Source organism: Panthera uncia, chromosome A2, assembly GCF_023721935.1.
Source record: "Panthera uncia isolate 11264 chromosome A2, Puncia_PCG_1.0, whole genome shotgun sequence".
In the NCBI taxonomy this organism is placed as follows: Eukaryota; Metazoa; Chordata; class Mammalia; order Carnivora; family Felidae; genus Panthera; species Panthera uncia.
Genome location: NC_064816.1, coordinates 18339132 through 18353215, shown reverse-complemented (window position 1 = coordinate 18353215; position 14084 = coordinate 18339132). Strand labels below are relative to the sequence as shown.

Sequence of the window (14084 nt, the reverse complement as noted above, 5' to 3'; positions counted from 1 at the left end):
CCCGACTTCCCTAGCACGGAAGGAGGTGCCAGCAGCTTGAACCTGGGTCCTCCTGGCCCTGCCCTGCTGCTCACCCCTCCCTCTTGGACCTCAGTTTGCCTATCTATATCCTGAGGTCCTAGACTTCCATACCGGCAAGGCCAGAATGGTTTCCTGCAGGTAGAAGCACCTCTTTGGGAGCGTGCCCACCACTGGGCCCAGTGCAGATCTTTGCTTGTCCTCCCCACAATCCCACTGGGCAGACAGGCTGGGCGAATGACAGGCCTCAGGGCCTGATGGTTTCTTTGGGTGCTGGTGGGGCCACTGAGGATTCAGTTGGCACCATGCATCGATCTGAGTGAATGATCCTGGGCAGATGAATTAGGGGCTTGTTTTGCTGAAGGGGCTGCATTTCCTGCGAGGGTTCACCTAGGTGCCCTTGAGATGAGCTCTCCAGGAACATTTAAAACAGAGTAAAGTTTGCAAACACCTTGGACTTAGCTGACCCCCACTGACTTTCATAGCCCCGAGGCAAGAGGCCCCATGGGCCTAGCTGAGGGGGAATTAAAAGTGGCTTCCCAGAGAGAGGAGCTGGGGGGCAGGGTTAGGGCTGTGGAGGATCACAGGTTCCCATGGAATGGAGACCACCTGCTGGGAGGTGGAGGGGGCAGTCTGGAACACAGTCTGTGCTCCAGTGTGTGGTTAGTCTGTGTAGTCACTGAATCCCAGCTCTAATTACTCTGTGCCTCAGTGGCCTTGCCTGTGAAATGGGGACAATGACTAGGGCTTGTGAGAGTTTGATACAGTGGACGGCCAGCATGGACACTCTCATGGGCCCCACTGGTGTTGGCACATTTCCCATGGCAATCTCTACCCCACTGAGGAGGTGGCCCACCTAGACTGCGAGCCTAGACACAGCATCTGCCTCCCCTGAGCAGAGTACGCTTAACTTCGAAGTTCATGGCTGTTCAGACCAAGGGCCCTCACGGTGCAAACAGTGTGTGCGGGCACAGTAAAGACAAATTTTGGCCCCAGTGGCCACTGGGGTTCTTATGGAGGGAGAACCCGGAACTCGGGGCATCAAAGATGGTCCCTCCCTCCCCACAGTGTGGTGAGGGGAAACTGAGGTACAGAGAGAGACCAGAGCCTGCTCAGGAGCACCCAGCTGGGAGTGGGTGTGGAGATCACTGACCCCCTAGCTCTGGGAAATCCTTGTGTGGTGGCCACTCTGAATTTTTCCTGTCCACATGTGGGAACTTTCCTATGAGGGCTCAGGAAAGCCTGTGAATGATGGGAGAGAATGGGTCCCCTGTGGCGTGTGTCCCCAGCATGTGCTTGTCCTTGTTGCACACACGTCCCTGAAGTGTTCCTGTCCTGAGTGTGGCTTCAGCATGTACAAGGCTTCCGTGTCTAAGTACTGTGTGTTTGTTTATGTATGTTTCCAATGAATTCTACAGAAGATTTAAGGGCACTTACAGGGATACATAAAATTCGAGAAGAGCCTATAAATTGGAAGTAGGAGAAAAATAAAAGAAAAATGAGGGAAAGGACAAAGATGGGGTTGGGAGGTGCTGGCGCAGGATGTGGACAAGATAGCCGGCATGGCTGTGCTCCCTGGTACACTCACTTGCACACTCACCATGGGCAGGAACCAGCTTGGCTCTGTACCCACTGATTTATCAGTGCCTGACACTTGAGCACTGTGACCCTCCTGGAGACCTGATCCAGAAGCCACTGTCAGTCAGGTGTGCCCTTGCCCTCACCAGGCCCAGCACCCTTGCTGTTAGGAGACTGTCCATTGCTGTGTCCAGCAGGAAGATTTAGGGCCATGACCTTCAGGTAGCCCCAACCATCCTGGGGCCAGAGAAGTTTCACTGCTTAAAACATTTCAAATGGCTACAGACCACCTTTTGACATATGGATGGAAACCCACGGAGCGTCACCCAGGTGACATTCGTGACAGTTGTTGGGTCTGTCCAGGCTGTGGTGCTTTCTCTGTGAGCCTAACTATGAGGTCTGGCAAGGTCCGAAGCAGCTTTCTAGCACTGGGCATGAATGTAGTGAGGTCAGCGTGTGCGAGCTGGTCTGCAAGATCTGGTGGATGTGCCTGGACCTACAGTGTGTGCCCAGGGATGGGGCAGGACCCTTCAGTGACCTTGCCCCTTTGATACTATGGGAGGCCACAGCCACCTCCCGGTCTCACCTCTGTCTCTGTCTTTCTCCCCCATACCTGATGCGTGAAGATCTCGTGTTTTCATAAGAGCAGTCAGCCTGAGGTCCTCTCTCTGTGATTGGTGCTGTCATTATTTGGCAACATCTTCAGCAGCGAGTTTCAGCAGCAAAGGGCAGACTTCCAGCCTGCAAGGCCTGGATAGGCTAGCCCTGCAGGACAGCATGGGGCAGGGAAAACTCTCAGGGCCTCGGGAGCAGCCCTGGAAGGAGGCCCCACAAGAAGCCGGCAGCACCTTGCATTTGACCTTTCATTGTTGAGGAACACCCCACAAAGCAGCTCAAAGGCTGTGTGGATGCTGAGGGTGAAGGCTTATGCGAAGGCACGCCACTCGTGAAGAGCAGAGCCAGGATTCGGGCCATGGCTTTTTAGCCATTCTTGGCTGTAAGTGGAGGGGACTCGGGGCCAGGAAGGGCTCCCCTTTGGACAGATTCTACCCTTCTGCCACTTCAGTTGCCTCGTCTTTGAGATAAGAAGCCATCCAGCTGCTGAGCACCTCCTCATGCCCTTGTCACAGGTCAGGGAGGGGGGTGGATAAAGGAAAATCAGGTGAACCCACATTCTCCCAGAAAGCTTGGGAGGGCAAGGTCGGTTTCTGGCCATTCTGGGGTTCCCTGAGAGACCTTTCCCAGCCCCTGAAGAGGGTTGCCCTCCCTGCTAGGAGGGGTGGAATGGAGGTGATGTGGGCAAAGGAAGCAGTCTTTGTCCTTCGCTCCCTGGCCCTCAGAACTGTGCCTCAGGCCCACCTTCAAACCCATCTCATGAGGGTGTTTATGGGGGTAAGTTCCCGCCACTCTGGGCCAAAGGACAGTCATTTAGATAAGACCTCCATGGCAGCTAGAGCTGTAAAAATGATTAGGAGCCCTCCCGGGACCACCAAGGATTCACTGGAGCCTCTACCCACACTGACTCCTGTAACCCTTCACCCTGCCCTGCCAGGACTCTTGCCCAGAGAGGCAGGAGGGGGGCCCCATAGGAACCAAGACGGGCTCAGAGGGGGAAGGGATTTAAGAGGCCAGATGGCAGGCCAGTGACTAGGCCCTGGGGTCTTTCTCCTCAGGCTGTTGTGTGGGAGAGAGGGGCCGTGTGCCCTGCTCTTGAGGGCAGGGTCCACTTCCAAGGCCATGTTGGACCAGGGCTCCTCAAGGTGGTGAGCCAGGTAAAGGGCAGACCAGACTTGCCAGGGGATGGGGGACTCTGGCCCTGAGACCTGGAACTGATGGCTGGAACTTGAGAAGCCAGTGTCATGGGCCCCTCCACTTACTGCCTAGTTGCCAACCCATTTGTCCAGCTGCCAGAGCCTTGGTTTCTTTAGCTGTAAAATGGGGACAACAACCATACCTGCCTGTGGGGATTGTTCTGACTCAGTGGGTTAAGTGCAGAGCCCTGTCTCACCTCCTGGAGGGGAGGGCCTGTCCTCACTGTTGTCCCTCCAAAGCTCAGAGGCTAAGGAGTCCTAGGGGAAGGCAGGCAGGGCCCACTGGGTAGGGAGGCAGCAGGAGAGAGCTGAGCCAGGGTGGGTGGCAAAGGGGCCCAGACGCTGGCACAGATAACCTGTTTCCCATAAACACAGGCGCCTACACCAGCCACACGAGTTGGGAAGCGCGGGTGTGTTTACTCACACTCCCCCGTGCCGGCTGGTGTGCTGGGCACAGCTTCCCTCCCAGCTGCCTCGACAGCCGGTGGCTCCCTGCTCAGGGCGGGGAGCCAGCAGGGGCCCCGGATCTGCCTACAGTTCCATTCCCCTCGGGCTCAAGTCCCCCACTCCTGATGCTATCCTGGACCAAATCAGGAGGACAGGGGCCCTGAGAGTCTCCTCTGGTGTCCATGTGGTTGGGCTGTGATACGCTCCCTGGCTGTTTAAGAGCACCTGAGTAGACAAAGGCCTGGAGGAAGAGTAGACAAAGGCTGGAACTGTCTGGGACCCATGCCTTGAGTTTAGACCCACGCCCCCTCCATCCCCACAATCCAGCTGACTTCTCAGTGAGTGCTTCCCAGTGGGGTGTGGATGGCACCCAGAACTAGTGGGTGCACATTGCAAGTGGGTGCCATTGCAGGGGCCCTGGTGTCCCATGGACCCTAGGATGCTGGGACTCCATGTTTCTGGTTCTCTGCTCTGTGAGCACCTTATCTGAGCTCAGCTGGTCTGTGCATCATCTCCATGAAGTGAGGGCAGATTCTTGGCTGGGCAGGAGTCTCCATGGCACTGTATCGCCCTTTTGAGACACACAGGTGCCCAGTGCTGACATGGCAGTCAGGGACATTGGAGTGTGTCCTGCTAGCCCCCATGGACTTGGCCATTTGACATTGTCACCTCTGTGGTAGTGACACACCACCCTCCAGTCAGATTCCTTTCTCACTTCCCACCTGTCCACAGACTATCTGTTTGACCACCAAGGAAGCCAGAACCTAGGGAGAAAGGTCAGACTGCAAACTTCACGTAGGCACACAGCCATAGGGATGCTGCTGTCTGACGATAACAGCCTAGAGTCCAGCCCACTGTGCAGGGTGACCATGAGTGAATTCCTGCTCAGCACCCCTGATGTCTGGACTTGCATGCTTCCTGTGACAGGGAGCTCCCTATCTATCCAGGCAATGTTCCCAGGGTTTGGGAGCCTTGAGTGTGAGAAAGTTCCTCCAGTTTTCCCTGAGCTGGAATATGACCCTCTCCTCACAGGTGCCATTAGGGACCTCAGAGTTGTGCCCTCAGGAACTTTGGAGAAAGGACTTCTGCTTGGAGCCGGGTGGAGCCATGCCCGCCCCCCTACCCGGGACTGCTCTCACCTGAAATACATAGGCCTTAACACTAGAGGCCTTGTTCCAAGTCAAGTCTGGAATAATGGTTGGATAATCAGGATTACCACGGTTTTAAAGTCAGCTTAGAAATTCACATCTGTTTCAGAGGAGCAAAGAAGGGCCACACCCAGGAATGGTCACGCAAACAGCTTGTGTTTGTGGCTGGCCATGTCTTGCCCTGGGGTGTGTGCGGGGCAGGCCTCGCAGAGGTGGGGGTCTACATGGAAGCAAGTGCAGGGAGGGCTGCACAGACTGGCCCTAGCTCAGTTGGGAGGATTTGGTTTATTGTTTTGTGTTGGGTTTGTGTCTTTTGAAAAACAAGAGATTGAGCCTTTTTATGACATGGATTTTACAGCGTAACGAGGCAGCGTAATTTCCCATTCTCAGCAGCAAGTGCACTTTTTACACTAATTGCATAATTAGACATAATGTACTAATTGCGGTAATGGATGACAGTCAACGAAACTTTAACTTTAAAAACAGGGAGGCGTTGCTGGGGGTGGTGGCGGGGGCTTTGTGCCCCTATGAGTTTTTCCAAGGGAAATCTGCTGGTGAGAGCTCCTACTGGCTGCCTCTTGGGGGCCCAGGGTCCGCTGAGCCACCAAGGCCTTCTCACCTTGTGATCTAGGCCCCAGCTCCCTCTCCTGAGCTGCCTGGCTTATGTAACCTCCCTGTCTGCTCACAGTCTGTCCCCCAGCCTCCCTTCTGCCCTCCACAAGCCCCTGTGCTCCTGCTACTGAACAGTCCACTGATGTTCCCTCCTCCCAGCCTCTGCACCTGCCATTACTCCTGCCCGGTTCACTGTTCCCCGGCCACCCCTGAGTCTGGCAGACTCCACCCAGCCTTTCAGACTCTCCCCTGTAAAGCCATCCCAATCCTTTCCTTGACAGTAACCCCCCCCCCCAGCTGGCTGTACTCAAGCAGGTGAGCCCCATTCCCAGTGTCTCTTGCATACCTCTTCCTGCTGCCACCCCTCTGTCCTTGGCAGTCCAAAGGGACACCTGTCCCCTCTGGATGGTGAGTCCTAGGAAGGCAAGGACAAGATCTGGTCCATCTCTGCTGCCCCGAGCTCAAGAAGGCCCTAGAACCGGTGGCGTGAATATGGCATGCCCCAGTGGAAATGTAAGGACATGGGGGTGGGGTGGGGAGTAAATGGAGCAAATAATGGGCCACCCAGGAGGGCCACATCCTGACCTCTTCCTCAAAGCCAGGCCAGGAGCCCTCCTCTCTGCTCCCACACTGCCTTCATGTTCTCCATTGCAGCCCCCATAGGACCACATTGTAATGGCCTGGTGGTGTCCATGACTTCTTCTAAACAGACGGTTCATTCCAGGAAATCCCTATTCAGTATAAAGGTTGGTAATGTGGCAACCAGCATGATCATGTACAAACCCTGCTTGTGACATGACACCATATATGGCTAACTATGGAACCAACCCACCACAGGATGGTGGCAGTGTGGCATGGCCACATGAGAACTACTGTGGCAGCCGGTGAATGTCAGCAGCTGATGAACATGTGACCAAGTGGCACATAGTCCCCTGCCTGTGCACCAGCTGTGTGCTCTGAGGGTCCCTTGCCCTTGCTTTTACTGTAAGTCCCGCACTAGGTAGGCCAGGGAGGGGCTATACCCTGGCTGCAGAGAGCTGTCAGCCACACACATAGTCCAGGGCCTGGACTGTCTCTAGAGCAGCTGGGTTAGGGTTTTTATGCACCCACTATGGGGCAGCCCCCCTTGTCCCATCAGGACCTGAGCTGTGGCGCTCAGGGTTTGGGTAAAGGGAGAGCCCAGGAGCTGCCACCTGTCCTGCATCTGTCCTAGATCTCTCCTAAGTCCTGAGTGCTCTCAGTGGGAGGGGACCACAGGTACCTGGCTACTCCATTGATCCTATGGCCTTCAAGGGTGATTAGCAGCCGTGTCAATACCCTCAATTTTCCCTGCAAAGGCAGGAGATGGGCAACAGTCTGGCGGGAGTGAGGTTGGAGGCCTGAGATCCAGCTTTGCCCTGACTGGCTGGGGTCCCTGAGCTAATCACTACCAGTTTCCCCCACCTCTTGGCCCAGCTCAGGGTCCCTAAGCCACCAGGAGCTCCCTATCCTCCGACCCAAGGCTCTCCTGATCCTGGCACAAGTGTGACCCATTCCAATCCCTATGACCCTGTGGCCTTTCCAGTGCTTGCCCCTGTGGGCTGGCCTCAGGGGGCCCAGCCCACCATCTGTGGTCCCCTTGCTGTTCTCCGTGCAGGGGCCTGTTGGCATGAGGGCTAGGTGGTTAGGACCCTCACCAGCTGCTCCTTTCAAGACCGGGGACTGGATACTGAGACATGACTGGAGGGGGTTAGAGAATAGCAAATCACCTGGGAGGTCGTATTGTGGGGCTCCACTCCCTGTGCCCTGCCCATGCCCTGCCCAGTAACCTGAGTGGTGGAAGGGAGCCAGGATGCTGGAGCACCCGGGTAGCTGAACACCCAACTGAGCCTGGGCCTGTGAGGAGACAGCCAGCAGCAGGGCCCAGCCTGTGTCAAATCTTTCTCGTTCCATTTTCTTTCTGATTTAATTTTCCAGAGATTAGGGCCCGTTCACCTTCGCTGCGGAGAGGAGCCTCACATGCACCTGGTTTTACTCCCAGTGTTGGGTGGTTATATAGTCCATCAGGCTGGTTCTGCCAGTCCGCCCCTCCTTCTCTCCAGAATGGAGGCCTTCAGTGTGACCCTGGTTCCCTCACCTTGTGCCTCACCTTCAAGTACAGGAATAAGTGCAGGGAACCAAAGTGCACAGATTGTGACCTGAAGCAAGGGTTTTGGGTCAGACAGATCTGGTTTGAATCTGATCTCTACTGTATAACTTAAGCTCTCTGACCCTCAGTGCCCTGTCTGCTACATGGACATGATCAGAAGCGTACCTCCTCGGGTTGTCCAAGATCAGTGAGGCCAGGTGTGAAAACATCTGCCCCAGGGTGGCCAGAGCCAGCACTCCGTGAACAGCATCGTTCCCGGGGCCTCCATTGTCCCTCTTCCCCCTTTGCCCTCCTCTCCTTCCCCTCCTCGCCTTCCTTTTACTCTCCTTTCTCCCCACCTTCCTACTGTCTCTGGGCAGGTTAGGTGCTGGCTCAGGGCCAGGCCCCACTGCCGCCGGTTCTGGGACTTTGCAAAGAGCCTCTCCAGTATGACTGGGGGCGTCCAGGTCTCCAGTCCTGGGGTCTCTTGTCTCCTGTGATGGCTGTCTCTGTTTCCAGGTACCTCAGAACTTGACCCCACTCCAAGTCAGGACTGTTGGGAGCTGTGGGGATGAGGGTGGCTGTCTGCCCCTGTGTGCATCCAGGCTTCCTGCCCAAAGTTGTCGTATCTACAGGTGTCCTCTAGGCTCCTCTTTATGTGGAGGCCCCCCAGGGAAGCAGGGGGGCTGGGCAGAGGTTCTGGGGCCCCTGACCTTGGCCTCCACAAGCCCTTAAAATCTTAGGCCGAAAGGCTGGCCAGATATGCCACTTAACTAAAGAATCACTCGAGCTGAGAGAGGGTTGGGGTTGAGGCCAGTACTGGGACGCACAGGGAGAGAGGTGAAGAGATGAGGGGAGAGATAGAGGGACAGGTCTCCATCACTGAGTGGGGGAGGTGCCCTCAGGGGAGGAAGCCATAGGTATCTGAGGGGAGCCAGGGACTCTTGTGAACAAAGGGCTGCAAGCTGCCTCTGAATTGTCATCCCTTGGCGTCTCAGCCACCCCTGCTCCCAGCCCTGTTCCCCCCACCCCACCTCCATATGCTCACCTGGCTCCAGCCAGCCTGTCTGCCAGTCTGCTGCCCTGACCCACTACCGTTCACCATCTCTGTGGGATAGAGCCCCTGCCTCTTCCTCCCCCATCATGGCCAGTGCCGAGCTGCAACAACCTGTAGACCTGTGACCCCCCAAATCTTTCCTCAGTCCAGCCGCCTGTGCAGAAGTCGGGGCCTTGGAGGCTGTGCTGCTGTGGGAGCTGTTTGGTTTTTCCAATTAGCTTGCTGGGCCAAGGACACCAGCGGGCATGCAGTCCTGCTGTGGTTGTTGAGGCCCTGCACCCGGTGCACCCTGGCCTGTCTGTTGCTTCTAAGCTGACCCCAGGGACCAGGGCTAGAGGCTGGGGCTCAAGGGGAGCCAGCCCTGGCATACTTTCTGCCCTGGGGTCTCCCAGGCTTCCTGCTAGGCCTGTAGGTAGAAAGCACCTCCTCAGACAGCATCAATGGAGAGATGCCCTATCTCCCAGGGTGGGACCATCTGCTGAATGGTGTCACTCAGATCTCCCTGGGACATAGGGCTCAGCTCAGGTCCCACCCCCAGGAGCCAGGGGCACCTGGAACAGGTTCAGGGGAATGTTTAGAGGGATGAAGCACTCGGGATAGAAGGAACAAGGGCTACTATATCTCAGGGGCTCTTTTGGGACTGGGGCACAGGCTTGGCTGGTAGTTTGACCAGGCCCTGAAGCTCTAGGATTCAGCCCTCATCTCTCCAGAAACTCCTTCTAGCCCATTTTACCACCCTTGCTCTAGAGAGGATTTAGAAAGGCAGGGAAGGCAGACGGGAAACAGGGACAGCATGAGCAAAGGTGTGGTAGTGGGCATCAGCATAGGCTGGGGACCCAGAAGCCTGCAGGGACACACCAAGTCAATGGGCTGGAGAGGCCACCAATGCTGACACCGGGGGCCAGCAGAAAGATGTCATAGAGGGTCCTTGGGACAGGAAGAAAGTGTGGCAGATGAAGCACCAGGTTCCAAGGGGTAGCACAACTGCAAGCAGGAATATGAGTCAGACTGAGGTCTAGCTGGTCGCAGAGCTCTGCTCTTGAGCAGGGAATTGGGCATATGCATTTGCCAAGGGTCCATTACACACAGGCCCAGTGCCTGGGGAGAGCTGGAAGGGAGCTGGCTTTGGCTGTATCAGTGGCGTCTCTGTGTCTAGGCTCCCCTGTTGTCACCTCTCGAGCCCAGGCTGAGGTGTTGGAGACAAGAACAGTATGGCTGGAGAGGGGCTTCCCAGGAAGGCCTGGGAAGAGGGTGGGGCTGGGGGCGAGCCAACCCCAGGAGACCACGGCTGTCTGCCCAGGAATGGGAGCCAATGGCTTCAGATCCTTAGTGTACAGATATAGCAGAGAGAGTAGAGGCAGGGAGGGACTGTGATTTGTGATTCCTTCTGCAGAATTCTGGTGATCCTCAACAATAGCAGCAGCGACAATAGTGTAGGTTCTTTGCAGTCCTCCATCAGCCTGCAGAGAGGGGACTGCTGTTCTCTCACTTAGTAAATCGGACACCAAGGTTCAGACGTGAGGTGACTCTTAGCAGGGTTCCTGCTTTCAAGCCCTTATGCCACCTTTCAGGGCCCTGGGGTGTGACCCTGCCACCTGGAGACCCACTCCCTCTATGGCTCCTGAGCCCTGTCTTAGTCACCATGCGATGCTGCAAGGGCTACCCTAGATCCTGTGGGGAGGAACTCCGGGGCTCCCAGAGGAGAGTTGTCAGGAGGCTGCTTGGTCCAGCCTCTGATCCAGGACTGCCGCGGCTATGGACAGCCCTGTTTGGGACACCTGGGAATGACCTTGACAGGAGAGTCAGGTGTCCGAACTTCATCCCCTACCCAGAGAAGCCAGGCAGCTGCGCCCCCTGCTGGCACAAGTGGGCCAGGGTGCACTCGGCCGAGGCTTTAGCCAGTATAGCTGGCCTCAACAAGCCCAGGGTGTCCCAGCTCCAGGCCAGCAGCTCATGCTTGGGAAAGGGTGTATTTTTAAAGCCCTGAAACCCGGGAAGGAGAGGTCCAGGAGGACCTGGCTTTGCCACTCAGAGTCGTGTGGACTTGACCTGTCCTTTCTTGTTTCTGAGCCTCAATTCCCCCCAACAGTGGGCACTGCACTCCAGGCTCTCCACATTTCCCAGTGACCCCAGACTCAGACTCCTCCTTGATCTCTGTCTCCATCACCATCTTCTGTCTGGGGGCCTCTGCCCTGAGGCCCAGCCCAGGGAACCCAGGGAACAGCCTGGCCTGATGCCCACTTGGGGCCTCCGTCCTCCCTGGCCCTGCGTCCAGGCCTCATGCCTCGCCCTCTAATCGGCACTGCTCTGTGGGAAGGAGCGAATTCTCCACAAATTATTTTGTTCTAAGAGAAGGACAAAAAGAAAAGAGAAGCCGGGAGGGATGGGGGGCGGCAGGAGGAGGAGACTGCCTGAGCCGGCTTTGTGTGGCACTTTAACCCTTGGACTGCTGGGTGCTGAGTGGGCAGCAGGGCAGGGGCTCTGGTGCCTGATCCCCCACCTCCTCCCCCATCAACTGCTGGAGGCCTTATCTCCCCCTCGTCTGGCTGTCACTCTCCGACCTTATCTTGCCTGCCTGTCTGTCTCTCATCAGCTGCCTCTCCCACCTCCTTATCTCCTCCTCATCACCTCTTCTCTCTCTGAATTCCTCTGGTTCTGCACTGCCCAATGGCGTGGCCCCATGGCAGCAGTTCAGTAGTGGCATATGACCTCTGTGAAGGAGTCAGCTTTGGGAGCAGACCTCCTGGGGTCATTTGGATGGACACACGTGAGTGTACAATGCACACACACGTACGCACATGCACACATCCATGCATGTGCAGACACCCAAGACCCCAGCCTGGAACAAAGAGGCCAGCTGAATTCACTTCTGACTCACATATAAGCCCCAGGCTTCATCTAGAGGCCCTAACCCCATCCTACCCCCAACATGCAGGCACATGCACACAGATGGATGTGTGTTGAGCCATAACACACACACTCACGCATGCAGATGCAGACTGTCAGCTTTATACCCCCACGTGAGTGTGTGCACAGACCCAGTTCTCAAGGAGAGAGGGGCAGATTTATCCTCCCCACATGCCTCCTTTTCCCTGGTCCCTGCCCCCATATTCTGTGCGCTGAATGAGAGAGAAACCCCTAGGGGTGCCTAGAGTCCCCACTGCAGTTTCTGTAAATGCCCTGGGGCAACACCAGCAAAAAAGGGTATGGGGTGGCTATATGTGATGCATATGTGGTGTAGTGAGTGTGACAGTGTCCTCATGTCAGCAGGCATGTGGTATGCCGTGTATGCTTATTGGTCCCATCTCCCCCCCTCCCCCCCAACACACACACCCTGCCTCCTATTGAACCCACCCTTCCGCCTCTGCTGCTCTCAGCCACTCTGAACTAGTCATGCGGTTGTTGCTCATGGCTCCTGGAGGAGGAACCCTGAGTCCCAGAGAAGGCAGTGACAACCCCATCCCACCAGCCACAACCAGGGCAAGCTGTGAAACCCATGACTGTAGTAGCCTTTCTTCAAGTTCAGGAGGGCAGTGGGCCCAACCCTCAGACATCCATGCTCTCCGAATGGCCAGAGCCAGAGTTGGGGCAGGGCCAAGGGCTGGATCATACTGTGCAGGGGGGATATGAAGGGGCTGTGACATGGAAATGTGGGACCACCCTGGCCTCACCCCTGGCTCCTGCTTCCTTCTAGATCTACAAGGACAACCGGAATCTGTTTGAGGTGCAGGAGAACGAGCCTCAGAAGTTGGTGGAGAAGGTGGCAGGAGACATCGAGAGCCTGCTGGACAGGAAGGTGCAGGCCCTGAAGGTAGGTGCAGTTATGTGGGTTGAGGGAGGGCCAGGCGAGTGGCTCTGCACTGTGTGGGCAGTGTGCCTACCCAGCATGAACACGTGGCCCTCCTGGCCCTCTGTATTCAGGCTGAATTCACTGGCAGGGCTGTGCCCACCTGGACTGTGGGTAGCAATGGCAGGAACAGTTTTATCTGGAGGGTGACCTGGGGTCTTGGGGCTCTTGTGCGGGCATGAAGGTGGGGCCCAGGCAGGCTTGGAGTTCTCAGATTCCTCTCTTCTATGAGCGTGCCCTGGGTGAGCATCTGCTGATGGCTGGGAGGTTAGGCTGCAGCTCTGATGGGGGGGGGGGGGATGTGGAACGGCCCCAAATGCCCCACAGAGAATGTGGAAGCCATGCAATGCTAGGGATTGGAGCCCCTGCTCTGCCCATGACCTTGAATGTTTCTCTGCCTCCCTCTGAGCCTCACTCTCCCCCTCTAATCTTAGAGAGGTTGTGCCTGTCAGCTCCAAGGTGCTGCCATTCTGGGAGTTGACAGACCCTACTCAGCTGCACTGACCACTTGTACAAAGCCAGCAGGCCTGTCGAACTCCACCCACTCCAAGGGAGTGCAAGTGGGGAGGGGCTTCTAGAGCTACAAGGTTGTGCAGTAAATGAGGGAGAGTGTCTAAGCTGCCCGCAGATCAGAGGCACAGCTGCCACTGCCCCAGCCTCAGCCTGTGTCAAAAAGAGGAGTCCAATAAAAAGGAATGGAGTACTGATGATGCACATGACAACATGGATGAACTTGAAAACATTCTGCTAAGTGAAAGAAGCTTGCCACAAAAGACCACCTATTGTGTGATCCCATTTCTGTGAAATATCCAGAATAGGCAAATCCACAGAAATGGAAAGTACATTAGTGGTTGCCTAGGGCTGGAAGGGAGGGGGAATAAGGAGGGACTGCTAATGGGTACAGGGTTTCTTTTTGGGGTGATGAAAATACTCTAAAATTAGATTGTGGTGATGGTTGTACAACTCTGAATGTGCTAAAAAAAAAAAAAAAAAACCAACACTGAATTATATACTTTATGTGAGTAAATTCTGTAGTATGTGAATTGTATCTCAGTAAAACTATTTTTTTTTAAAAGGATGAGCAAATCCATACAAGCCATACCCAAGCTCAGACCAGGGGCCTGGCAGGGTTAAATCAGGTCAGTGACCTAGCTCAAGCCCCCACCACATCCAGGCCCCAAGGAGAGAACCCTCTTCCCCAGGAGCTGGACCCTGCCATCCCCCTGGGGTCCCCTGCCCATCCTGTGTGACCTGGAATCATAGAATAGGGGGAGGCTGGCATGCTGGGACCAGGGTCCCAGAGGAAGTGGAGCCTGAAGGCCTCCCAACCCAGGGTGGATCCAGACGACCCAGAGTGAGCCCAGCCCCAGTCCAGCCTGACCTTCAGGATCTCCTGGTCACAGGTGGGGAGACAAGTGGAGAAATGAACTGCCCCGGGGAGGAGGCAAAGCCCAGTCTT

General features: G+C 56.0%; 1 protein-coding gene across 1 annotated transcript in view; it reads left to right on the top strand.

The window, feature by feature from the left end:
- CACNA2D2 (calcium voltage-gated channel auxiliary subunit alpha2delta 2) overlaps nt 1-14084 on the top strand; it is a 143463-nt gene that overhangs the window by 59681 nt on the left and 69698 nt on the right. Inside the window, exon 3 of the mRNA XM_049642226.1 lies at nt 12473-12589. Coding sequence (XP_049498183.1) covers nt 12473-12589 — 117 coding nt within the window. The remainder of the gene's footprint in view (nt 1-12472; nt 12590-14084) is intronic.